Source organism: Nomascus leucogenys, chromosome 4 (assembly GCF_006542625.1).
Source record: "Nomascus leucogenys isolate Asia chromosome 4, Asia_NLE_v1, whole genome shotgun sequence".
In the NCBI taxonomy this organism is placed as follows: Eukaryota; Metazoa; Chordata; class Mammalia; order Primates; family Hylobatidae; genus Nomascus; species Nomascus leucogenys.
This window is the reverse complement of record NC_044384.1, coordinates 62,662,884-62,690,167: the sequence shown is the minus strand read 5'-3', so window position 1 is coordinate 62,690,167 and position 27,284 is coordinate 62,662,884. Positions and strand designations below refer to the sequence as shown.

The 27,284-nt window shown below is 42.0% G+C and overlaps 1 protein-coding gene across 10 annotated transcripts in view; it reads left to right on the top strand.

Moving 5' to 3' along the window:
• DLGAP1 (DLG associated protein 1) overlaps positions 1–27,284 on the top strand; it is a 988,253-nt gene that overhangs the window by 749,798 nt on the left and 211,171 nt on the right. For all 10 annotated transcript variants that reach the window (XM_030810696.1, XM_030810698.1, XM_030810695.1 and 7 more), the window contains one exon: positions 1,600–1,840. In XM_030810696.1, the coding sequence (XP_030666556.1) occupies positions 1,600–1,840 (241 nt within the window). The remainder of the gene's footprint in view (positions 1–1,599; positions 1,841–27,284) is intronic.

The following is a 27,284-nucleotide window of genomic DNA, read 5'->3' as shown; positions in this document are numbered from 1 at the left end:
TTTTAGTAGAGACGGGGTTTCACCGTGGTCTCGATCTCCTGACCTCGTGATCCGCCCGCCTCGGCCTCCCAAAGTGCTGGGATTACAAGCGTGAGCCACCGCACCCGGCCCAGATATAACTTTCTAATATGGACATATATAGTTATTAGCCTGGAAAATGTGCAGGGATTTCACATAACAAATTAGATAAAGAATGTGAAAATAGCATTTTTAAACTGTAAAGAATTCCTGTTAAAAAATGCATGTCTCTTTCTGTTGATATGCCTTAAGGTAATTGGTCACTTTTATCTGAAGTTTAAAGAAATTAGTCATTACTGGAGCACAACTTCAGATAATACAAAATGAGGAGACAGCCAAAAATTGTAATAGTTTTCAGGAAGTGTTCAAAACCTAATTGTAGTTTAATTTGTTAAATTCTCAGTGCCTCATGAATTTGACATTAGGAAAATAGAGATAAGATGTCCTGGAAGGTAACAGAAAATTGAGAAATGCTCCCAAATCTCTAGCAAGTCAACTAAAAAGTGAGAAGTTGACTAGAACATCCAGTCAGGAATATTTTTTCTTAAGTAGGGCTCAAACCTAATGTAAGTAATATACAGGAGGAATATAAATCAATAAAAATTTATTCTTCAAAAAAAGAGGACCCTCATTTCAAAGATTTTTTTCCAATTACGCCAAATATTTCTGTATCAGGTTTTTTTGTTGTTGTTTGTTTGTTGAGACAAGATCTCTCTCTGTTGCCCAGGCTGGAATGCAGTGGTGCAATCAGGGCTTACTGCAGCCTCGACCTCCTGGGCTGAAGTGATCCTCCTGCCACAGCCTCCCAAAGTGCTGGGTAATAGGTGCGAGCCACCACACTCTGCCCATGTGGGCTTTTTATAAAGAAGACTGAAACTTGTAAATAGTTTGAAAATCTTGATGGTGCTTTTCAAGATTTTGACATATCTGAGTTTAGTCTATTTTTGTGCAAAATGTGAGCATCTTGCCAGAAAATATAGGGCATGTTTCCATACTTTGCACTAAATTAAGCTTAACACTGAAATTATTTAACAAACTAGTCACTTCAAAAGGCACTGTAAAAATACTTGTTTCTAAAATGTTTGTGCTAAAAAGTTATACCGAAATACATGAACTCTGACAATGGACTGATAAAATTCTTCTCCAAGTTTGCGTTTATAAATAGGAATATCATGCATTGGAATAAGCCCCACATTTCCTCGCGTTCTACAAACAGTGCCCTTTTTTCTTTGAAATGTAATCAAGGCTGGTGGTGGTAGCTCATGCCTATAATCCCAGCACTTTGGGAGGCCCAGGCGGGTGGATCACTTGAGGTCAGGAGTTCGAGACCAGCTTGGCCAACATGGTGAAACCCTGTCTCTACTAAAAAAACAAAAAAAAAAAAAAAGTAATCTATTGTTTGGAATTATAAGCTGGATGCCATTCAATTATAGCCTGTAACAGAAAGGAAATAAAATGCATTTGAGCTTAACATAACCAGACGCTGCTTTTTCTTCTGGGGATTGAAGTTCACAGATGCTTGGAGAGGTTGATCCTCCACCAGATGGAGGCGAGTGTCACAACGCCTGTGTCTGCCCGCAGGTGAGCGAGATGGAAGTGAACGGGCAGTTCGAGTCCGTGTGCGAGTCCGTGTTCAGCGAGCTGGAGTCGCAGGCCGTGGAAGCGCTGGACCTGCCCATGCCCGGCTGCTTCCGCATGCGGAGCCACAGCTATGTGCGGGCCATCGAGAAAGGCTGCTCCCAGGACGATGAGTGCGTGTCCCTGAGGTCGTCCTCGCCGCCGCGCACCACCACCACCGTTAGGACCATCCAGAGCAGCACGGGTGAGTGCGCGGGCCCGCAGCCAGCCTGTCCTCTGTGCTGGCTACGGCACGACTGTCCCCAAAGACTGTGCCCTTGCTGTCGTCACACATAGTTGCCAGGAACAAGATACCACCCATGTCCTACAAACCAAAGGTTTTCCTTCGCTATCTGCCTCTATCCCCACCTCTGGCCACTCTCCCACACCTCCTTGCCATCTCCATCTCTGGCATCCACAGGGGAAACTGCAACTACAGCACCATGAGGGAGGGACAGCACAGCCCAGCGGGGAGGAACTTCCAAGATCCCCACACAGGTCCTAGGAGCTGATCCCGGCCAGCTCCTACTCCCAATAATTAGGCTCGGCCTTTTAGGGCTGTGACCCTAAAATGACCAGACACCCTGCTTATGACCCGTCACAGAATTGAAATGACTGTTTTATTCCAAGATAGCCACGAAGTGACTATCCCAAAAGACCTGAAATATCACTGTGAGAAAATAAGAAGAAATGGATGACCCAGTAATATTGGTCGCACATTTTATGAGTTTTATTAACAGAAAGCAGATTTATTTCACTATTTTAAAACTTCTATCTATCCTGTATAAATAGCACCTCCTTTTCCCTCTAAACTGTATTTAAGTGTGTGTGGTTAAACTGTATTTTTGTCAGTAGATTTTAGGCACAGAGACACAGAAAAGCTTAACGAGTTTCCGTGACACTGGAACCTACATAATAATATAGCCATGGGCTATATATGAGAATGTGTGCATATGAAACATATATATATATATAACATTCGAGTTCCAAAAAGAAAATCCCACTGTCTAACTAGGCTTAGCTTTATGATTGAACTCAGCATAACTTCAATATAGAGTATTCTACAAGAAGATCATCAGACTTAGAGTCAAGATAAATAATGATGAATAAATTGGAAAGAAAAGCCTGTGTCAGAATATTATATCATTCCATTTTAGTGCTAGATGCATCAAATGTCAGTAATTATCATTCAGTCTAGAACTTTTGCAGGCTTAAGAGTTAAAAGGTCCTCAAATCCAAGTTAAAATCTTTCTAACTAGATATATGGAATTGAGGTGATAATTTTATTTAAAATAAATATATGGGTTAAACAAGAGGAGTTCATTCTTGACCACCACAGACTGAGATCTCAGTGTTAGGAGAAGAGATGCTTCCAGACCCTGTGTTGGCCAAGCAGCTCAGCAGGGAGCCCAGCAGCTCAGACCCTGGCTGGCTACCTCCAGACCAGAGATGGTGGATGTCCACATGTTCTTGCTCACTAGGAAATTCTCCAAGAACAGCCACAGGTTAATAAATTAAATGAGAGTTATTTATGAAGAGAAAATATATATTTTTTTGAAAAATCAACGATGAGCATGTTTGTGTGTGTTTGCATTCATGCAGTAAGTGTGATTTGGAAGGTCTGCCCTGTCCCTGTAGCTTATCACTATGTGTTTTGGTGTGTCCCATTTTCACCACCCCTACCCAACACACAACCTGTTCCCAGTGTCTGGTCCATTCTTCTGTATGATGAACTCATTGCCTGCCAGCTGAAATCGCTCCTTAAATATGTAAAATGCAGATCCTGGCCCAGAAGTCACAAGGGGTGCTCTCAGGAGAACAGTCGGGAAGGAAAGGGCTGCTGGCTCACTCCTTCCCCCTAAGGAAACGGTGTTGCGGATAAAGTAACAAAAGACTTGGAATGGTTTTTCTCTGCTCACCTGTCAGATTTGCATGTTTTTGTCATTTTACTTACACTTCCTGCATCAGCGTCTGTCCCATGCCCTTCGCTCCAAACACACGTAGGGTCTGCCCTGCTAAGACACGTCTCAGATACTCTGGAGGCTCCCAGAGCTCAAGCAATAGAGTTGCCAAATAAAATCCAGGTGGTCCAGTTAAATTTTAATTTCAGGTAAAGAGTGAATAATTCTGCTGGATAGGTATATCCCAAATATTGCATAAGAAATACTTATACTACAGAACCATTTGTCGTGTTTGTAGTATTTTTCTAAAATCCAACAAGCCTATCAGGGCAGGAGATGAATGAGCCCTAGGAGGGTGTCTCATGTTGTTGCATTTTTAATCCAAGTTGAATCTAAAGGGCTTTAGCCAGAAATGCTATGTGGGAAAACACCCAAAACAGGGAGAAGTGAATCAACCTTCACAGAGGGGATCGCATTCGCTCCTTCTTGGGCTCTATGAATCTTATCCTAAGTACGGAGCCACCTCCACCTGCAGCTCTCTTGGGGAAGGCTCCAGACTTGGCTGCCCCTGCAAGGATTTAAAGGCAGAAAGGTGTGACTTGCCCCTGGGGTTGGTGATGCATAAAATGCCAAGTGTTTGCACAGGGCAGCTGTACTTCACCCAGAATCATTAAACTAAACATAATGTATCATCTTCACAGGCGTGGAAAAATAAACAGTTTGAGTACTAAACCATTATAGTAGATTCTAACTAAGTAAGCATATAGGATATTTTTCCAATATTACCTTTCACAGTTTCTCTATGACATGGATTTGTTCTTTAAAAATTCTTTATTTTATGATATGATAAGGGTCTATGCCCTTCATTCTGCCCCTCCTGCTACTCCTGTGTGCTATTTCTCTCTCTCTCTCTCTCTCTCTCTCACACACACACACACACACACACACACCCCACACACGCATTTCCTTCTCTTTTTCTCACATGATCTCAATACTGTCATATTCATTTTCTTCCTCTAGTTTCCTTTTTACATTGAATCAAGTATAATTTCCTGTAGAAAAATGCAGAAAATTGATTTTCTTACAGGACCTACTAATTTTTGAAAGAATACACTCATCTATGAAAATTGGGAAATGACTTTGCTCTAATTTTATTGATTTCCCCACATGCACGGGTCAGATGCACATCTCGGTTTAGTAGGACTTGATGTAGATTTGTCCTTTTCTCTCTTCCTTTGCTCGTTATTTTCAGATACTCACAACAGATTTTGTTTTTCCTAAACTTACCCTTTGTCCTGAAAAAATTCCTCATTTTGTCAACTGCACTTATTAGGTAGAACTTCTCTCCATAGCAATCCACATTCTTAAATCTTTGACATTTGGGTCAGCCCATTTTAATTGCTCACATTTTCAGCAAAATATGCTATTAAATCTTCCTTTTCCAGCCGTGTTCTTTATTCGTATTCATAAAATGAAATCACAGACAAGAGTCTGATGCCACAAGAGAGAATTATGAAGATGGGCTCAGCTCTAGGTGGCCGCAGGGATCCTCTAGCTATTAGTGGGTGAGCAAGGATGAATGGAGATATCTCAGCAAATCAGGACAAATTAAGGATGAAGTTACAGCAACTTAAAGTTATGCTTCCTTGGGCTTATTGGCTTCTTGGCTTGTCTAACTATGGTAGAATCTTAGGTTCTTTCAGCCTACAATCTACTTCAAGCACCCAAATTTCTCTCCATCCAATAGACTCAACAAGTTTTCATATAAACCACAGTGCCTGGGACTATTAGATTAATATTAGAGGAGGAAATATTAGAACAGTTAATATTACAGTAGGAATATTAGGGTAGGAAAGTAGAATGAAAACATGATTCAGTTAACATCATGACTGAAAAAAAAAAGAACCCTCACCCCAATCATCTAAAATATCTTAGGTAACAGTAGAACTTGATGCTGGAAATACACCCAGACCTCCACTTCAGAGGATTGAATTAAACCTGCCTCTGAAGGAATACACCAATGCAATTCTATGTGTTTAAGGGGAAGTTTTTGTTTTACTTCCTGTGCTGAATATTTCCTAGGACCTATCAAAAGGCATTATCACATTGTAGCTAGGCAGACTTGTATCTGGTGATACCAATAGTCTAAATAGGCAGAAACATTGTCTAATAATCATATGTGGTGATCTAATTATTGTCTAATAATCACACATCAGGCCAAATACAGGCACACACTCGTAAATGTACAGAAAAAAACCTCAAAAAGGACACAAAGTAAATCATTTGCAGTGATTTCCCAGAAAGCAGTAGGTGGGGAGAGGCAGACGGTAAAGAGATAGGGAGGTATTAAAAATAAGTATTTAAGACTTTTTATGATTTTAGTGCCAAATATAACATTTGAATAGAAATAATGCTCCTTGACAGAAGTAGGCAAACTATCATGATATATATTCTCTGGTGGGTTTTTCTGTTTGTTTGCTTTTGTTTTTTTGAGACAGAGTCTCCCTATGTCACCTAGGCTGGGGTGCAGTGGTACAATTATAACTTACTGCAGCCTCCAACTCCTGGACTGCGATCCTCCACCTCAGCCTACTGAACGCAGGTAGCTGGGAATACAGGTGCACACCACCATGCCTGGCTAATTTTTTTTCATTTTTTGAGATGGGGTCTTGCTCTGTCACCCAGGCTGGAGTGCAATGGTGCAATCATGGCTCACTGCAACCTCCACCTCAAGTGATCCTCCCACCTCAGCCTCCTGAGTAGCTGGGATTACAGGCGCATGCCACCACACCCGGATAATTTTTTGTATTTTTGGTAGAGATGGGGTTTCACCATGTTGGCCAGGCTGGTCTCAAACTCCTGGGCTCAAGTGATCCACCCGCCTTGGCCTCCCAAAGTTCTGAGATTACAGGCGTGAGCCACCACACCCAACAGATTCTCTGGTCTTTTAAGAAAATTCTTCACTTTGAAATTCCAAAGAAGCTTTGTGTAGCAATAATACAAGTTTTATAAAGAGTAAATAGGTTCATTTGCCATGGCTGTTACTCTTAAAGTTTGGCCCGTGTGCTATATTTTGCTCTGTTGCCCAGGCTGCAGTGCAGTGGTGTGATTATGGCTCACTGCAGCCTTAACCTCCCAGACCCAAGTGATCCTCTCACCTCAACCTCCAGAGTAGCTGGGACCACAGGCACATGCCACCGTGCTCAGCTAACTTTAAAAAAAAAATTTGTAGGGACGAAGACTTGCTATGTTGCTCAGGCTGGTCTCAAACTCCAGAGTTCAAGTGATCCTCCCACCTCAATATCCCAAAGTGCTAGGATTACAGGTGTGAGCCACTACGCCCCACCAATACTCTAATTCTCTTATTAGAGGAATTTATTAAACAATGATAGAGTTGAACTGTTCTCCTCTCCTTCACATAGTTCAGGAAGGGGAGTAAGAACTTAGGGTACAGTGTCCCCCATGGGAAAGCAGTGCTTACCCTCTTGGATGTAGCTTGGGACCACAGTTACAGAAGTATTTACAGTTTGATTTTTGTAACAGGAGAAATCATATTTTCCTCTAAGTTGAGACACGTTCTTCCATCTTCCTACCTTACACCCTCCCCCATTCCTGGCAGCTCTGAGACACTTGCTCAAGCCTTGCCTAATATAGCAAAAGCAGCTAATCTGTTGATCATCTGAGGTCAGAACTAACATTCAGAAGGTTCTCCTAAGGTTTTGAGTCTTCATTCCAAGTCAGTCATCCTACCCAGGAGACCACACCTCACCCACCTTCATGCACTCCACACTCCAATCCCACACACCTTGCTCCCCACTCCCCTGACACATAAACCCTAAACCCTAAGCCCTAAGCAGAATGACATTAAGATAATTTGTAATTGCAATACACACAGCAGGCATTCAAAAATGGAAGAAGAAAGGAAAAGCTGCAGAAAAATCTTTAGGTACTCCACAAACTGCACAAGCCACAGACGATTGAATAATCAAGGTGACTTTCCTAGGGAAATAGCATTGCTATTAAAACAAGCTGAGTCATCAAATATTCGCAGTTAAAAAAACTTCTACATCATCCAGTCTAGTGATCTGCAAACTATACCCTATGGATCAAGTCCAACCTGCTGCCTGTTTTTGTAAATTAAGTGTCATCAGACATAACTCACACCCATTTGTTTACCTGCTATCTGTAAACAGAAGTTTCAGCAGAGTTGAATTGTTCCCTCTTTTAAAAGCAGAGTTGGATAGTTCCTGCAGAGTAGTCTCTGTAGGAATGTTTTGGCCCACAAAGCCAAATACATTTATGATGTGGCCCTTTACAGAGAAAGTCTGCTGCACCTATCTAATTCATTAAACCCATTCAAAGGTAAGGAAACTAAGGCCCAAAGTGGTGAACCTCCAGTAGAAGGCAAAGTCAGAATAAGAAGCTCAGGTCTCTCAGTAAACAGCCCTTTGCTCCTTTGGTGCCCAGCTCTACAAATTATTTATTGCTTGAGTATGAAGTTAATCTGAACTTCAGTTTCTTCATGTATAAAATGAGATTACAATGCTAATCCTCTTCCCAGCATTAATGACCATTTTTGGAGAATTCTTAGAGTTCGGGGAAAGCTCAGTTCTTTCTGCCAAGCACCAAGTTAATTAATAGATTCTTGTTATAAAGCAGAGAGGCAAAGGTTCAGAAGTCAAAAGGACAGATATCAATCAGAAGCTTTCTGAACAAAGCACCTTTCTCTTCTATTCAAGATAAAATCAAATAATAAATATTCAGATATTGCCTGGACTGGTTCCTTGTCCCTCTGCTAATGAGTTTTCCTTCTTTGAATCTCTCCAAGTGGAACTGGAGACATCGCGTACTTCCACCCTTGCAGGCTCAGACAAAAGAAAAAAGAGCAAGATTTATGATACAACCTACTCCTCTTGTGAGGCAACTTATCCTTGTCTGCTGTTACATTGAAGGAAACTGACAGTGATGATTTGCAGGAGACTTTTGGTTATAACTTCTTTCTTCTGTGGGGCACTCGAGGTAGGATTCCTCTATAATATTAGGAAGTCATAAAAATGCAAAAGTCCTATCAGACACAGAGCAAGATTTAAAATCTGAGGAATACCATGTGCTTCCATCTCCTGCAGTTGTTTTGAAGTACATAAATCACCTCTTGGGAACGGAGTGCCAACCTTGAGGGGCTGTGCCTCACAGACAGCCAACAAGCAAGTCCACCTTTGCCCACATTCAGGGTTATTGCGTGGCGAACAGTGAAGGGGCTTCCAGGGTTTTCTGGCACATTGGCCTTAAAGGCTGTTGTAAGGTTCACATGAGATCATTCACAAGGAAGCATTATGCAAATTACAAATTAGAATGCCCTACTTTGACTTTGATTTTAAATCTCTCAATCTGGCTTAGTTTAGTAATAATGATAATAGCTAACCTTTAAGCACTTATTATTTGACAAGCATAGAAACAGCTGCACAGATTGTCTAATGTAACCGTAATGAATACTCTATGACTTGTACATGATATTATCATTTAAATCAGAGAAAAAAAAAATAAGACTTAGAGGGTTTACACAACTTGACCAGGCCACACAGCTAACAAGTGAAATTCTCGCTGTAATCACCAATAAATGCCTTAGAAACTATGGTATAATCTGAAATAATTTAATACAAATCCATTTCTGGAATAAAAGGCCTAGGAGCTTTTTTCTTTCATTCTTTCCTCTCAAAAATATGCATTTAGCTTCCTGCCATATTTGAAACCTGTATTTTCTATAACAATTTCTGAAAAATTCTCTTTTTTAAAGAAACGTTTGTTCACATATTATTGACATGGCCTCTCATGTTGGTTTGTCTGTGAAATATCTGTTTAAAGAAAAAGATGAAAAAAATAGACTGAAATTAAAGTAAATTTTTTTAAAAGCCTATGAAAAGAAAATACTCTCTGGGTTTAAAATTTCCTGTTACACTTAGTCGTTTGCACGTTATGCAGATTTGGAAGATCAAATATCCCATCCCCTGATCTAGTCATGGTGTTGCCAGACAGCACTAAATGGAAAAAATAATTTTTGCCAACTCATGTGTAAATTAAGCAGGTGACAAATTCTGTTTTGAGGCTGATGAAGTGGTCAGATGTCTGTGCCCTTGGGTTAAGTAAAAAAATACTAAACTAATGTAATTCTGATCTGACTGGTCTCTTGATTGAACTGTAGAGCAAAGATGTGAACAATAGCAACTCAGTTACAAAGGTCAATCAGAAAACACAAACTAGAAAAACAGGCTCTCTCAATGTGAATCTTTATCATTCACTTTTGTCTTCATGATACCTCCACAGACACCTTTTTTTTTCTGGAGGCAGGGTCTCAATCTGCCACCCAAGCTGGAGTACGGTGGTGCAATCCCAGCTCACTGCAGCCTCAACATCCTGTGCTCAAGCAATCCAGTAATCCTCTCAACTCAGCCCCCAGGATAGCTGGGATTATACCAGGCCCAGCTAATTTTTTTTTTTTTTTTTTTTTTTTTGGTAGAGTCAAGGTCTTAATATGTTGCCCAGGCTCATCTCAAACTCCTGGGCTCAACCAGTCCTCCTGCCTCAGCCTCCCAAAGTGCTAGGATTACAGGTATAAGCCACGGTGCCTGGCCCATAAGCACTTTTATGACGGAAGAAACTGCCATTTAAAAAAGCCTTCATATAATCCAGAGTTGCCTGATCCAGTTCATATTAAACGTTAACAAATATAGCAAAGTAATAGCAGTTAGAAACTGTCCATGTAATTAATACTGGCAGTTGGACAATGCAGCAAAGCCACTTTAAGAGCAACATTATTCAGCTCCAGGTGGTAAATCCAAGACCTGAAGTTTTGTATTTCTGTCTATACCTACTGCCATTGACTTTCTGTCAAGTTTTCAGGGCAAACTTTCCCTGCTGCCAAGTGTCCTTGATTAAACACAGAGAAGACCAAAATGAATAGTACCATGATTTTGCTATATTGGCATTTGAAACAGTCTCACATTTATTTTAATGACAAATCAATGATTGTGTAAGTATCAACATTTTGAAAGCTTTCTTTGCCATCTGCTGGTGTCCTGCTGACATGCAATTTCTACCAACATACAAGAGAATTTTTCTTTTGTTTTACCATTTTCTTCCAATTATCAATATTACTGGGAATACTAATTCTAATTCTATAACTTCTAATTAAACTTATGGAAGAAAATAACTAGTCTAAGTTATCTCTAAAAATATGACAAACTGTCAAAGTTTAATTAGCTTTTATCCCTAGAATATTTTGTGGTTTCAAAGGGGTACATAATATTATTACACTTAACGTTGATTAACCAGTTTCATGCTGTAGAGATGTATGTCTGGCAAGAAGTATCAGATCTAATCAAGACAGAAGTTCATCCTGAATTTCTGGGTAGGACTGCCATCCTGTCTCTCTTCAAATCCAATCTTAAATTTCTTTTTCACCTCACATTCTTATTCCATTACATATTTGCCCCTTAATGAAATTTTAAAATTTATGAAAATTAGTGAGTCCATCTCATCTACTACGTTGCTTTTGAAAACCTTTCTCTTTTCTAAAATGTTGATTGTGGCCACAGAATCACAATGATACATTGATGTTTGCTTTTATCATTTTCAAGAAACTTCTTTCAATTATCTTTTATTTTTACCTTGTTAATTAGAAATAATTATAGATTTATAGGAAATTACAAAGATAGTACATAGAGGTCCCTGTACCCCTCACGCAGTTTCCCCAACAGTTACATCTCAACAATATCAAAACCAAGACACTGACATTGTTACAATGTGTATGAATAGTTTTTTTTTGGGGGGACAGAGTCTCGCTCTGTCGCCCGGGCTGGAGTGCAGTGGCACTATCTCTGCTCACTGCAACCTCCGCCTCCCGGGTTCATGCGATTCTCCTGCCTCAGCCTCTTGAGTAGCTGGGACTACAGGCGACTGCCACCGCCCCCGGCTAATTTTTTGTATTTTTAGTAGAGACGGGGTTTCACCGTATTAGCCAGGATGGTCTCGATCTCCTGACCTCGTGATCCACCCGCCCCGGCCTCCCAAAGTGCTGGGATTACAGGTGTGAGCCACTGCCCTCGGCCGAATAGTCCATAATTTTATTACGTGTAGATTTCTGTATCCACCACTATAAGCAAGATGTAGAACCATTCCATCACCACAAAGATCTCCTAGTATCCACATTTTGCCAGTTGGATGAAGTATAGAAACCTTACCTCCCTTCAAGTCTCTTTGCCCTCTCCCACCTAAAATTATCTTAAATATTTCCCACACATACATGAAGAGTAACATCACACAATGTTGTACTTGTTGTTTCAAATGTCAAATATAATTTAGAAACTTTTAGAGAAGGAAAGTCTATTGAATTTGCTCGTATTTTTTTCCCAACTTGCCAAATTTGAGAAATTTTCAGCCATTATTCCTTTTTTTTTTTTTTTTTTTGAGACAAAGTCTCGCTCTCGTCCCCCAGCTGGAGTGCAGTGGCGCGATCTCAGCTCACTGCAACCTCTGCCTCCCGGATTCAAGTGATTCTCCTGCCTCAGCCTCCTGAGTAGCTGGGATTACAGGCACCTGCCACCACGCCCAGCTAATTTTTGTATTTTTAGTAGAGACGAGGTTTCACCATGTTGGCCAGGCTGGTCTCGAACTCCTGACCTCAGGCAATCCACCCGCCTCGACCCCCCAAAGTGCTGGGATTACAGGCGTGAGCCACCGCGCCCGGCCATTTTCAGCCATTATTTCTATGGCTACTTTTTCATCCCCCTCCTTCTGAGATTCCAGTGACACAAATGGCCACAATTCTGTCAGTGGGGGTTTGGGGCAGGGCGGTTTCCTTAGAAGCGGATAGGTGGGCAGGCACTGTTTCATCTCCATCATATAACATCATCTGCTTGTTGAATCCAAAAAATATTTCTTCCACAAACTCTAGAAATGCCCCCATCAAACATGACCCAACTTTCACATGGACAGCCACAAAGGGGAGACCAGTCAAAGTTACACTGAGCCACTGTACCCAGCACACAGTGCCTCTTATTGGTATAAGACCACGCCTGGCTAATTTTTGTATTTTTAGTAGAGACGGGGTTTCACCGTCTTGACCAGGCTGGTCTCGAACTCCTGACCTCGTGATCTGCCCACGTCAGCCTCCCAAAGTGCTGGGATTATAGGCATAAGCCACTGCGCCAGGCCTTTTCTGGTTTTATTAATAGTGCATTTGCTATATCCCTTTAAATGAAAAGAATGTTGACATAAATCCAGGTTAAACTGACACAAATTAAAGCAACTTTCTTTTTATTTAAAAATTGGTAACAAAACATGAAGAGCTGTTCTCGTTCTCAGAAAAAGAGAACGAGAAACTCACAATCCAAAAGCCCGTAACACTTTCTAAATTAGTTAAATAAATAGGATGCAAGCACTTGACTTTGGCACGTAGCAATCTTGAAGTTCCTACCAAGAACTTCACTTCCTACCACTCTAATATAAGATCTCAGCTACTACCTTGTGATCCTACAAGGAGTTAAAGACTTTAAATACCAGTCACTTTGTAGCTTTGCAGTGGTTCGGCAATTAGCCATCTAAACACAAAATCTATAGTTCTTATACATAGAATTTGCCCCATGAATATCTGTTAATTGAGAGGTGAGAACATAAGATTTCCTTGGAAATTTGCTGCTCCAGTGAACACTGTAGCTTTCTGGGATGACTCTGATGTCTCCACAGAGGCATAAAATTCTTTACTGTTTTTTCAGTCACCTGAAAATAAACCATTTCAGAGAGAGTGGGGTGGTCACATGTCACCCCAAACCATTTTGAGGAACAAACTTTCAATAATTTCTTACTTGGAAAAAAAGAACCTCTAGAAATGGGTGATAACAAGAATCCGAGAGACTGGTAAGTGCTAACTTCTGCAGAGAAAGCCTTCCTTGTCTTTCTCAGGCTGTTCATCCACTTCGTGTTCTTTCTCTGCACTTTCTTGTCCAAAGTCCCATGGAGGTGAAATTCCCACCCACCCTTCTTTCCTTTTCCCTCTCTTATCTGTAAATAAGTAAGTGGTGCTAATAGAACCTTGGTACTAACCTGGTCTCAAATCTCTGTCTATAAACATCTAATTAAAGAGACTTCATGGACTGCTCATCACATTTCTAGAGTGAATATAAAACTACTCAAAAATCTACAGAGGATTTACATCAACATATATTCTTTCTATTTTTTTCTAGTTTTCTTTTGAAATGCAGCATATTCCAAAAGGCTTACCAGATAGTATAAAGCTCCTGGGATGGAGGTCTCTTCCCTGTTTTGAATTTCCACTAAAAAAAAAAAAAAAAAAAAAGGCAAACTCACACTCTTTGCACCAATCCAAGCCATAAGAAACAACCCAAAATACAGTAAAAATCTCTAAAAAAATTTTTAAATTTTTTTAGAGACAGCACCTCAGTATGTTGTCCAGGCTGGTCTTGAACTCCTGGCCTCAAGCAATCTGCCCGCCACCGCCTCCCAAAGTGCTGGGATTAAAGGCACGAGCCACACACCCAGCCCACAAATGTTTAAAAAAAGTTTATAATAATATGGGAAGGGGGAGGACTTTGGTATTATATTAAACTAGAAATCCACAGGACATGGGAGCAGTATCCAAAATAGTGTGTTTTTGTACATACACACATAACTCAGAATGTGTCAAGAATTTTTGCTCAGGAAAGAAAAATACTAGAAGGAAATGCACTAGAATGTTAAAGTGGTTATCTTTGATATTGGAACCAACATGGTTTTGTTTTTCTCCTTATACTTTAGTTTTCAAATGTTCTGAGGTGTGCATGTTTCACTTTTATAATAAAAGAAAAAAAATTTGAGACAGGGTCTCACTCTGTCACCGAGGCTGGAGTGCAATGGTGCAATCACAGCTCGCTGCAGCCTCAACCTCCTGGGCTCAGGCAATCCTCCCACTTCAGCCCCCTGAGTAGCTAGGACCACAGGCAGAAGCCACCATGCCCAGATAATTTTTTTAATTTTTTGTAGAGACAAGGTCTCACTATATCGCCCAGGCTGGTCTCAAGCAATCCTCCCACCTTAGCCTCCCAAAATGCTGGGATTACAGGAAAGAGCCACCATATACAGCCAAGAAACTATTTTTAATAAAGAAATAGCTAGTGTTTCATTGATTTGGTCCTACTGGAAGCAATAATACATCTCATGTCAGTATATCCTTCAGGTTTCACCTTTTCTATATTAGTTTTCTTGATTAAATGAAATCTTTTGGATTCGGTGATTGGGCAGGATCATTGGAGACGATCTCCAGAAAGGTGCTGCTATGCTACTGTTATTTATCTAAGTATATAATAAGTATATATCTAAGCATTTCCTTCTAGTATTTTTCTTTCCTGAGCAAAAATTCTTGACACATTCTAAGTTATGTGTGTATGTACAAAAACACACTATTTTGGATACTGCTCCCATGTCCTGTGGATTTCTAGTTTAATATAATACCAAAGTCCTCCCCCTTCCCATATTATTATAAACTTTTTTTAAACATTTGTGGGCTGGGTTACATCTTCTAGTAAGGAATTCTTTTTAAAAATTAAAACTAAATTTTTAAAAAATATTCTTTCCCTTGCTTTCCTTTACTCTCATACTGGTAGCAAGTGAGGTTTTGTAGATTTTTGTAGGGCTTTTTTCCCCCTTTTCAGATGTCAGAGGCAGTTAATTTGCAAACCACAGTTGCAGGTGGCTTTTGAAGTGGAGGGAGTTTAGGACAAAGGAATAAAGCTACATAAAACCAGCTCGTGGTGTCTTTAAAAATATAAATCCGTGCCTTTGTAGTCCTTACTCTAACAAAAGCTCAGCTTTCAAGGGCATGCTTTCAGTTGTACCTGTGTTCCAGCCAGAAAAACTCCCCAAGCAATTATGGTAAGAAAAAAAGGTTTCTGTCACAGCCACTATCTAATATAATAGTGTAAACCATCTGTGTTTTCAGAAAGGGAAAGTGCTTTTGAAAATAGGAAAAGTGAAGTGCTGGGTGGAATTGTGAAGAGTCGTGGCAAATCATCATCATCGTTATCCATTCAGAGAGAAAGTGATATTGACAAACCTACGCTAAAAGAAGATTAAGAAACCTTGCATTGTGAGCTGTGTCAAAGCAATGAAACAAAGGATAATGCTTTCTCGGACACCTGTACACCTCAGTGCAGCACTGCGCAAGCTCTAGTAGGAATGGCGCTACTGAGTTAGCTGGTGACGTTCGTTGCAGCCTGTGCCTTTCCCTTCTCCAACCTCTTCCTTGACTTTTCCTTTGCCTTCCCTTTTTCTTACTCTTTTCCAGAGAGAGCTCAAAGGCATTTGTCCATTTCTCACCCATTCCAACAGCTCTAGGGGAAACTTTAGGAAAAGTAAAAATAGCCATGCTCACCAGTTCTCTCTTTTCTGACCCATGTTCTTCTGGAACTCTCTGTTTGAGGGAATGTGGCAGGAATGAGATCCTAGAAATAAGCAGTTGAGCTTCTTCCATTCATATGGTTACACTGCCTTGGACAAGAGTACCAAAGGCTGGTATTTCCCAACCCATATTTTGTAGGACAAGTTACTTCAAAGCATTGTGAAGCCTTCATCTAAAAGAAAGAGAAACTACATCTGCAGTGTTGTCTGCAGAATTTTAAAACCTTACTGGGCGTGGTGACTCACACCTGTAATCCCAGCAGTTTGGGAAGCAGAGACAGGCAAATCACCTTGAGGTCAGGAGTTCGAGACCAGCCTGGCCAACATGGTGAAACCCCGTCTCTACTAAAAAATACAAAAATCAGCCAGGCGTGGTGGCACGTGCCTGTAATCCCAGCTACTCGGGGAGGCTGGGGCAGGAGAATCTCTTGAACTTGGAAGGTGGAGGTCTCAGTGAGCCGAGATCACACCATTGCATGACAGAGCGAGACTCCATCTTAAAAAAAAAACAAAAACGAATAATCAGTTAATTATTTTAAACCTATTAGTATGCTATGGCAGTCAAGCTGAATGTGTGCAACAGGAGGCTTTCAACCCAAGATAATGAGCAAACCGAAGCTTATTTTCAGCCTAGTGCTTAGGTTTTGTCATGAACATTAATAGGAACTGTACATGTTACCCAGAGCCTCCCATCTGGGGGTGCATCTCCATCCTTCTGGGGTTGTATCGTCATCCCTTCTGGGATTGTATTTCCATCCCTTCTGGGGCTATACATCCATCTACTCATGCGCAACCTATGGCTGTGTTTGAGAAACAATGGACTATTCAAAACGGCATGTACTTTGTAGTGATTCTTTCCAAAGACGACTCTTCTAGATTTCAGCTGCATAGCAGAAAAACCCTAAACTGTCTTAGAAAATCATACATTGTTTTGCTTTGCTTCCATGGAAAGTCTTCATGGGATTATACGACTGAACAGGACACCCATATCTGTCTCCCCTGGAATTAATTTCTAATCAAAATTGTTTTTTTTAAAAAGGGTATTAAGAAACTTGTGGTGCTTAGATAAAATTCTTTCTCAGGAAATTGTTTCTGATGTTAACACCGCACCTCCAGAGGCATTGAAACAGAATTGGTTGATCAAGTCGGCTTCCTAGGGCACATCCTCTGACGATGCTGTGAGGAAATGTGGGTGTTTCAGAACAGGGCGGAATCCTGACAGTGTCCCCACTTGGCTGCCTGTTTTCCTTTGTAATCCAACATGGTAAATCATCCTCAAAACCTTTTATTTTTGGATTTCCCATATGTTCAAATGTGAGTACTCTGCACAGCAGTCCCACCGTGGACACCCACTGAACATCTGCAGTGCACCAGGCTCTCCTGGGTGCTCTGTGTCATAAACATGTTTCTTTCTATCACACAAGTGTCACACTTCATATCAGAGGAAGGACCACCAAATTCTTACGATTACTGAAGGTACAATCAAGTGGAAGACCTAAAGCAAATTCTGAAAATAGAAGTATAAGCAAAGGCATAATTCGTCGAAGTGCTGCTTATTACTTCTGCCTCCACTGAGCATACTTCTATCTTATACCATATGCCTTAATTTGATCTCAAACGGCAATTTGCGCATGCTCATTCTTCTAACTACTAACAAGCCACTGTAGCATTTACTCATTTCCCCTTTGAGACCGAAGCCTCCCCCAGATGCACAAATCTTTCCAATTACTGTAAAAACTTCAGTTATCCGAGTGATGTGTCCACAGGCCTTCAACGCCATCCATCTCGGATTACCTTGTCCTCATTTTTATCATTCTTTGCTCCTAATCTTCTCAGTTGTGGGGTTAATATCTCTTTTGCAGATTATGGCACCAATTGCATGTTCTGGAAAAGGCAACTGGGAGTCCAATCAGTTGCAGCTGTGCAAACTCTAGCTCAGCTGATCCGGCTGTGAACAGCAGCAAAGAAGCAGGGAGACAGAGAAACGGTAGAATGGTCTTGAGTCCACATGAACCCAGGTTGTACTTGTTGGTGGTTCAGGGTCTATCCTGTGTATCTAGATCTCCCAATAGTCTGCGTCTGGTTTTTGCACCAAGGCAGGGTTTGATGAGGATTGATTGAAAAGAATAACAGCTTAACAGCCAGTACTAGAGCTTTTCCAAATATTCACTGTGTCCTACCCCATCCTTCTGCGCACATCTGAAGGATAACTCTCTAAAGGAAACAGTACCAGTAGAACAACTTCACTCCCATGAATTTGCCTTTCGAACTGGGTAAGTCAGTTAGGAGTGAATTGATTCCGCTTCTATCTTTTTGGTGCACTTGCTTAAACTTATAGTCCTGCTAGCTACAAAAAGTAGTAACTTAAGCACTTTAACTAAAACTTGTGATTGCCTCCTTCATTTTCCCATATGCACTGTGAGAAAGCCCCATGATGTCAGCTGCAATAAGCCAAGGAATGATTAGAAGGGCAGTTCTGTGGCTTGACAAGCTCCCCAGTAATTAGCCCCCTGACACCACTGCCATTTCACACACCATATTTTCTCCCTGTAATGGGCCTGCTTAAAATCAGAGCCTATTTGCTACTTGGAGAAAATAACACTATGGGTCACTATTAGCTCTTAATAACTGAGGTTAAATAATTCCATGAGATGTTTCCGTAAGGAGGGCCTTGTGGGAATTAACAGGTACAGGTGAGAAGCATGAGCCCCAGGTGAGACTTTCCAGTGGGAAATCCTGGGTATCTAGGCCTCGGCCAAGTGCTACAGAGACCCTGCATGCCTAGTACGGAGGGTCAGGACAGAGACAGGTGAGCTGCTGGGAGTGCAAGCCCCGCGGCGAACACTGCTCTTGCTCCCAAAGTCCACCCCTGCTCACTACCACAGTGATGCTGGGCTGACCCCCACTACAGTCCAGGCTGTTTTACACCTCTTCTAGAACACTCAAGAAATAAAGGTGGGGCTGCATTTCTCAAGGAGAATTGAGAAGGCAAAAAGTGCAGTGAGATCCCCACTCAGTAAGTATGTGTTCTGGGTTTGCAGCCTCAGCCTTCAGGAGCGGAAAGAAAACCCAAACTTCTAGCCATTAACTGGCCGTGCTCCACCTATGCCACCCCACCAGGGTCAGTGTGATCTTCACAAAAATACCTCTAGCCAGAACCCAGGAATAGTTTGTTAGGACCCATGCCTCCTTATACATTTCTGTATGCCTCCCTTCCCACAGGCCACCCCCACACTCCCCATCTCTAAACCACATCCTCATACTTCGATGCATTTCTGTCTTCCTTTTTATATTTTTTTCTTTTTCTTTCTTTTTGAGACAAGGTCTCACTCTGTTGCCCAGACTGGAGTGCAGTGGCGTGATCATGGTTCACAACAGCCTTGATCTCCTGGGCTCAAGCGAGCCTCCCACCTCAGCCTCCCAAGTAGCTGGGACCACAGGTGGTGCCACTGAGCCAGCTAATACCGTAATTTTTTTTGTAGAGATGGAGCTTTGCTGTGTTGCCCAGGCTGGTCTCAGACTCCTAGGCTCAAGTGATCCTCCTGCCTCGGCCTCCCAAAGTGCTGGCATTAAAAGCATGAGCCACCACACCCGGCTGGATTTCTGTCTTATTCCTCACCACAGTCAACACAGCTGATGATCTGGGTGGGATACCTGAGCCACTTTCAGGTGATTGAAGTTGAAGTTGTCTCACCTAAGTGGGTATTTTTATTTTTTGTTTTACATTCTATTTTTGTTCCAATAGACTAATTGGGCATAAACATTTTATAAACAGGTCGATTTAACCTGGCTATTCTTTAACACAATTTTTATCATTCATAGCGATATGATCTGATTCACTTGTATGATGAAAGCATTGATCACTGGAGTCATTACAGAAGGGGCATCAAGCTGCAGCTTTTATCCTCTCCAGCTATCAAGTTCTTATCAGATTTAAATGCCTGAAACAACAAGGATATGCCCTTGGCTTTGTTTTTACTTCCTTTTGTGCTGCCCTCTTACACTCTGTGGCTGAGATCATCATGTGTATAGCCAAGTCACTGCCAGGCCTTGCCCAGGGCGGCCCCTCCTGGCTCTCTGACTTCCTCTGTCGTGTTTCTGGACTCTTCTGTTGCAGATGCACTGGCCTTCTTCTTGCCCTCACTCCCATGTTTCCCTAGCCCTGCCCTCTGGCCTCTGTGTGCAACCTTCTCAGGAACACCTGTTACTTATTAGACACTCACCAGGGAACCGTGACCCACACATGGAGAGCTCTGACCTTCTGGAACCCAGCAAGCTTGTTCCTGCCTTAGGGCTCTGGCGCTGCTTCCACCCATCCCCAACCCCCGTGCCTGGAGTCCTTCCCCCACCTCCCAACTCCATGTTCACATCTCTGTCTCATGGCCGCTTGGCTCTGCCCCAAGTCAATCTCTTGTCCTTTGCAATGCTTACTTTTTCTTCATGACACTTACTGCCACATGAAATTAAATATTCACTTGTGTATTTGTCATCTCAATTCCAGCCAAAAAATTTTTCTGTCTTGTTCACTACTATGCCTCCAGCTCTTAGAACAGTGACATCTATAGTGAATGCTTTAAATACATATATGGAATAAATAAGTAAAAGAGGGCTGTGCTTTCCTCTCCACAGTCATTGATGCCGTCCTTGACGGGAGCTTTTCTGGGAACGGTGGGGAGAACATTAGACCAGAGTCTTTAACCTTCTAAACCTGTACCTCTTCTTGATTAACTAACTAACAAACAAACAAAAAATCAAATTCACGTCCCTCTGCAGAGCCTGAAGCTGGGTGTGGAGGAAAAAGGGTGGGGGATGAAGTAGGGCCCCCATCAAAAATCTGCAGGGGCAGGTGAGACTTTTTTGTCACAAGGAGTCTTGAGTCCCAGCCCTTCAAATCATTTTCCCTCAATATTCCTTCCTTTTGGTAGGAGTAGGATAAGAGTGTGTGAGAAGTTTTCCGTTCATGATAGCTTGTCTTTCCTAGTGTACAATGAAAGACCATTGGGTATTTATGGAGAGAGCCCACTGCACAGAGAAGCATAAATCCATCCATGTCCCAAGCTATATGTGCTAAATGTAGCCACACAAGAAGAATCACTTCCTCCACTACAGAACATAGCAGCTTCCTATTTTAAATGTGCTTCTCATTGGCTGTAGGAGTAGCAGTAATTCATCTTCTATAGACCTGAGTTTTAGTTTTGTGAACTGATGTATAAAGGAAACCAGGTTTGGGCCTGTCCTGGGCTCCTTAGATCTCAGAGGCAAGAGACCATACCCTTATGCCCATGCTGTCTACTTCTAATTCCAGTATTAACTGGGCATGACAATGGTAGGAATGAAGAGAAAAGAGGAATATCAAGTATTATTGAATCCTTCAGTCCTGCAAACACTGAACACTTCTCTGGGCCAAACCCCAGGTGCAGGGCTGGGGGAAATCGTGCCTGCCCTGGAGGGGTTCACAGTCTTGCATGGAAACCTACACTTTTCATGTCAATACCATGTGCTAAATCCTCAATTTCTGCACTGCTGCTTTACAGTGAGTCTCTAGGACCAGTGCAAATATACATGTTCTGCACGGACTGAAAAGAGGCTGAAAAGCCTGGTGTAATCTATCTCCCTAAATGACCAAGGGATTGTATACAGTTGACATGTGCAATTACTTTCAACTCTACTGGTACGTTGTTGAGAACTCAACTTCAGGTCAATCGTGCTAACAGTTCAGCTCACATTCGAACAAAGCTTATCAGATCAAAGGAGCTGGCACAATACTGCTCTGTGGTTTACCGGTGTATAGTGAAGCATTCTTAAAATACATTCTTCAGTCTTAGGAAGGCTCCTAAAGGGGTGTCTTCGGTAAATATTTGGAGGCAGATTGGGCCAGCACAGAGTGAAGGAAGGTGCGTAGGGGGTTGGAGTGCATGTCAGGTTGCACAGCAGCTTTCTCATTTTATTTAGGCCCAGGACTTGGGTTCTTCTATGTAGTTTTTCTTCATAGCACTTGCCATCATTTGCAAATGTATATTTATAGGAGCACTTTGAAGGAAGGACTATGTTTTTTCCATGATTATATAACCAGTATCTGGCATATAATAAATACTCAGTAGATATTTGTTGAATAAATTAACTAAACAAATAGACTTTGTGAATTTTTTTCTGCCCCAGTCTTTTTGGAGAGTGGATTCAACCAAATTATAGGCTTCTGAAGAGGTGCAAGGCATCTCAAAGGCACACAGAGATTTCCCTGAAAAATCTGTTTTTAAAGAAACCTAATCCTCTCTCCCTTCTTCCTTCTACCTGATGTGCACCTGGGAGAGAAGCTTCGGAAAGTTATATCTGAGTCACAATGAGGAGTCTCTTTACAGGTACTGTCAAGTACGCTCTTACAATTTATTTTCTCCAAGAAAAAGCTAATTCAGGTCCTTTTGTGTCCTTTTCCTTCATTACCATTTCCAAGCTTTAGCTTACTTACGATTGTGCTTACTAAGCTTTTAAATTCTTGTTGTAGAGTATGCCCCAAAATTTAAAGCCAGTTAAGTCCAGATGCCCATCCCAGACAGATCCCCTCATCCTCCACCCTTCCTGAAGGTGCTCTTGGAGAGGAAGGAGGCAGGAAACGGAGCAGAAATGAGACACTTGTGTTGTCCTTTGCAGGGAGCCTTGAAAAGAAGCTGGAATCCTGGGCGCTAGGGTAGGAAGACATGACTCCTCCACCCCTCATACCACTCAGGCAAAATGGGTAAAGATCACCCCATATGAACTTCACCTTGGTGAATTCACAGCTCTCACAATAAAAAACATTTTGTTTTACAATGGTCAGATCTGTGTTCTTGCTCAGATAGGAATTACAGCTGGGCACAGTGGCTCATGCTTGTAATTCCAAAACTTTGGGAGGCTGAGGCAGGTGGATCACTTGAAGTCAGGCATTCAAGACCAGCCTGGCCAACATGATGAAATCCCATCTCTACTGAAAAGTACAAAAATTAGCTGGGTGTGGTGGTGCACACCTGTAGTCCCAGCTATTCTGGAGGCTGAGGTGGGAGGATTGCTTGAGCCCCGGAGGTGGAGGTTGCAGTGAGCTGGGGTCACGCCACTGCACTCCAGCCTGGGTGACAGAGTGAGACCCTGTCTCAAAAAAAAAAAAAAAAAAGGAATTACAAAGGATGAGTTGTACGCAGTTTTTTGCCATTTTCTCCTGGATGAAACAATGTCATTCTGAATTTCAAAAGAGATTCCATACCTGGCCAAGAAGAGGATCCTTCTGTGGTAGTCCTCTGCTCCTGAGCACCAAGTCACCCAGTGGCCCCAACATCCCTTCTTTAGAAGAACTTTATTCCTGTGCCTGTTTAATGTGACCAAAGAGCTCCAAGGAGCCCCTTTCAATCAGGCAGACATAATCCTTGCCTTCATAGAAACTGATTTCTACCTTCCAGAAACACAGCACCAATGCAGGAAAACAGACAAATATATCCATGATTACAGTGCACTATTCTAAGTGCAACGAAAAGACATGCACAAGATAATCTAGGGTCTGTTTTCTTTTTTTGTTTTTTTCTTTGAGATGGAGTCTCACTCACTCTGTCACCCAGGCTGGAGTGCAGTGGCGTGATCTCGGCTCACTGCAACCTCTGCCTCCCAGATTCAAGCGATTCTCCTGTCTCAGCCTCCTGAGCAGCTGGGATTACAGGCACACACCAGCACATCCGACTAATATTTCTGTATTTTTAGTAGAGATGGATTTTCACCATTTTGGCCAGGCTGATCTCAAACTCCTGACCTCCAGTGATACAGCCACCTCGGCCTCCTAAAGTGCTGGGATTACAGGCATGAGCCACTGCGCCCGGTCTAGGGTCCATTTTCTTCTGCTTCCGTCAAAAGCATGAGAGGAAGTTCTCTTCCAAAGACGGAGATCTTCACACCACCGTCTTTCTCCCTTTCTTTTCTCAAAGCACAGAGGTACAATGAGAGAACTTGCAAGAGTCATGAAATATTAAGATATAAACTGTATTCAGATAGGTGGGTTCAGGTGGGTAAATAAGAGATAAGCAAACAAATACTAGATCTTGGCTTACTAATTAATCAGTCCCTTAACAACCCATTTCTCCATTATATTCTCCATATAACCCACAATTGCATGCGTAATACTTTGATGTCATTCAGTTCTCCCTTGCTGAACTCAGTTCTTCTCTTAAATTCCATATTAAAATTCCTTTTCCACCCATTCCCAAACTCAGTGGCACTGATATCTTGTAGATGTTGGTATTCTTTTGAATACCTCTTTGTCAAGTTCTCATTTGGGGAGACTTTTTTCTACCAGGACGTATTACTTTAGTGCTGTGTGCTTTCCTGAAGTTTCTTGCTTACTTGCCCCTAGTAAGTCAACATACCCTTCTGGCTGGAGTCGCCTCCCTGTGGTCGGTATCAAATCGTTCTGTCATCTCTTCAGTTTCTCTCTGCACCCAGATCACAATGTTGCTCGACAACATATCGCTGACGTCACTCAGAGTCTCACATGTGCAAGCCTTCCATAAGCTCCATCTCCAACATCAACATTTATGCTTGCAGTCTCCCATTATGTTCTCATACCTACAAGCTTTGGTGAGAAAGCTTTGGGTAAGAAAATTTATATCCTATTTTCCAGCTCCTTGGTCTTTTATTTTTGCCTGGGAGCTGTTGATGCTTGCTCTTTGCAGGAAGGCTGAAGGGAAGGAGTCCGCCTGTCCTCATTAAGCACATCAGTGCTGTTCCTCAGTGTGGAGACACAATGGCCCTTATGTGTCCATCACCCTGCAAGTTCCAGGGCTGGTATTAAATGCATGGTGACCATTTATTGTATCTTCCAAACTGAGTGTGAAAAATGCACCATTTGCCAGGCGTGATGGCTCACTCCTGTAATCCCAACAGTTTGGGAGGCCGAGGTGGGTGGATCACTTGAGGTCAGGAGTTTAAGACCAGCCTGGTCAATATGGTGAAAACTTGTCTCTACTAAAAATACAAAAAGTTAGCCGGGCATGGTGGTGAGTGCCTGTAATCCCAGTTACTTGGGAAGCTGAGGCAGGAGAATCACCCAAGGTGGAGGTTGCAGTGAGCAGAGATTGCGCCTAGGCAATCCAGCCTGGGCAACAGAGTGAGTGAGATTCCATCTTAAAAAAAAAAAATACACCATTAATAATTATATTGGGGGCCGAGCACGGTGGCTCACACCTGTAATCCCAGCGCCTTGGGAGGCCAAGCAGGGAGGATCACCTGAGGCCAGGAGTTCGAGACCAGCCTGGCCAACATGGTGAAACCTCATCTCTACTAAAAATACAAAAATTAGCTGCACAGGCCTGTGATCCCAGCTACTAGGGAGGCTAAGGCAGGAGAATCACTTGAACCCAGGAGGCAGAGGTTGTAGTGAGCTGAGATTGAGCCACTGCACTCCAGCCTGGGCAACAGAGCACGACTCTGTCTCAAAAATAATAATAATTACTATTATTATTATTATACTGGGATTTATGGTCACTCTAATTAAAATGACATTTTGAGTCTGGAATTGTGTTTAAGTCCTGGGCCCTTGGTGAAACAATATTTTAATGCTCCTTGGGGTCTGATGGTTTGGGCAGAGTAGCCTCTTATGAAGAATTATACTGCGACTAAACAAGTATGATATGTTTAGCTCCATATTTTCCAGCAAATTTTTAAGAGATAAATACAGATAATTCATTGCAACTATAATACTGCACCATACAAGCACAATACTGGTTGACAAGGATGTATACAGAGCAAAGCAAAACTGCATTTTAACCGCCTGAAGTTTCCTGACAAAAAAAAAAAAGTAGCCTGAAAAGTTGAAAATGTTTCTTTCCACAAAATAAACTGGAATAATCCCTTCATTTATTTTAGATTCCTTTCAGATAGCCTTGCAGATGGTTCGCTGAAGTCATCATGCCAACAAAATTCGTTTGGCTCAAAAATTTAAATAGCCCTACCAAATTATGCGTGTTTCTCTTCTAATAAAAAAACTGAATGTCTTATTTCTATCTGCTAAGCTTATTCCACTCTGCAGTTTGTGAAATGAACTACAGAAATAACTCCTTAGAGAGGCATACTTTTGTCCTCTATTACCCAATTCTGGAATCCCCAAATATAGTGTTATAAATGCTGACTTTTCTCATTTGCTTTTGCATGTATTCATGTCTTGTCTCTTTACACAAGCCTGCTATCCAAAATATCCAAAAGGCATTAAATACTAATATTATTGAATCATAAAGGTGTTCTTTCTTCTTCTAATTGCATGCATTCCTGCCAGTCTCTACGACCACAGCTGAGTGACAGATAAAGCCCAAATTAAAAATACTTCCCTCTTGGCAAGATACCTCGACCCAGTGGGCCGCTCAGTTGGAAAGCTGGGAAGTGGAGAGGCATGAGTCACTGTGCTCTCTCAGACATTTTAATTCAGAGGTGTTTAAGAAGATTTAAAAAAAAAAAAACAAGCAATGGACCCCCAAAATGACCATTTCTCACTAAGTCATGAAATTTAATTTTTTCTTTTTCTTTTTTTTTTTTAGATGGAGTCTCTGTCACCCAGGCTAGAGTCTGGAGTACAGTGGTGCAATCTCGGCTCATTGCAACCTCTGCCTCCCGGGTTCAAGCGATTCTTCTGCCTCAGCCTCCCGAGTAGCTGGGATTACCAGCGCCCGCCACCACACCAGCTAATTTTTGTATTTTTAGTAGAGACAGGGTTTCACCATGTTGTCCAGGCTGGTCTCGAACTCCTGACCTCAAGTAATCCACCTGCCTGGGCCTCCCAAAGTGCTGGGATTACAGGCGTGAGCCATCTCACCCGGTCAATTTTTTCTTTAATGTGGGAAACAGAATTGCCATCTCTCCCTGCAACACCCGAAAGGAAGCATGGTCTCTAGACAAAGCCATTCTTGCCAACTTCTGGGGTCCCTGGCACGTGGCACTCAGCCCTTCCTGTGGGCCCCACAGAGCATCCTCCTAGGGGCTAGGATGTGGAGAAATGCAGTGAGGTGACTCAGCTGCTGTGCCCTTTCTGCTGTCACTGCTGTCTTGTTCTTACATTTTTTAAAGCATCTGTTCTTGGGTGCTTATGGTTTTACAAAGCAGCCCTAATGTTCCCAATGGTATTATTGCCCGATATAGCCATGCCTGCTGCTCTGGGAACTGTCAAGATAAGAAGCCCTGCCTGTGAAGGGGAACATGGGGAGTAATTTGTATCATGTAGGGTGCAGTAATCCCCAAGGAAAGTCTCTTCGCTAAAACCGTGTGTGGAAAGTCTCCCTCTGGCGGCTGCTGAGATGT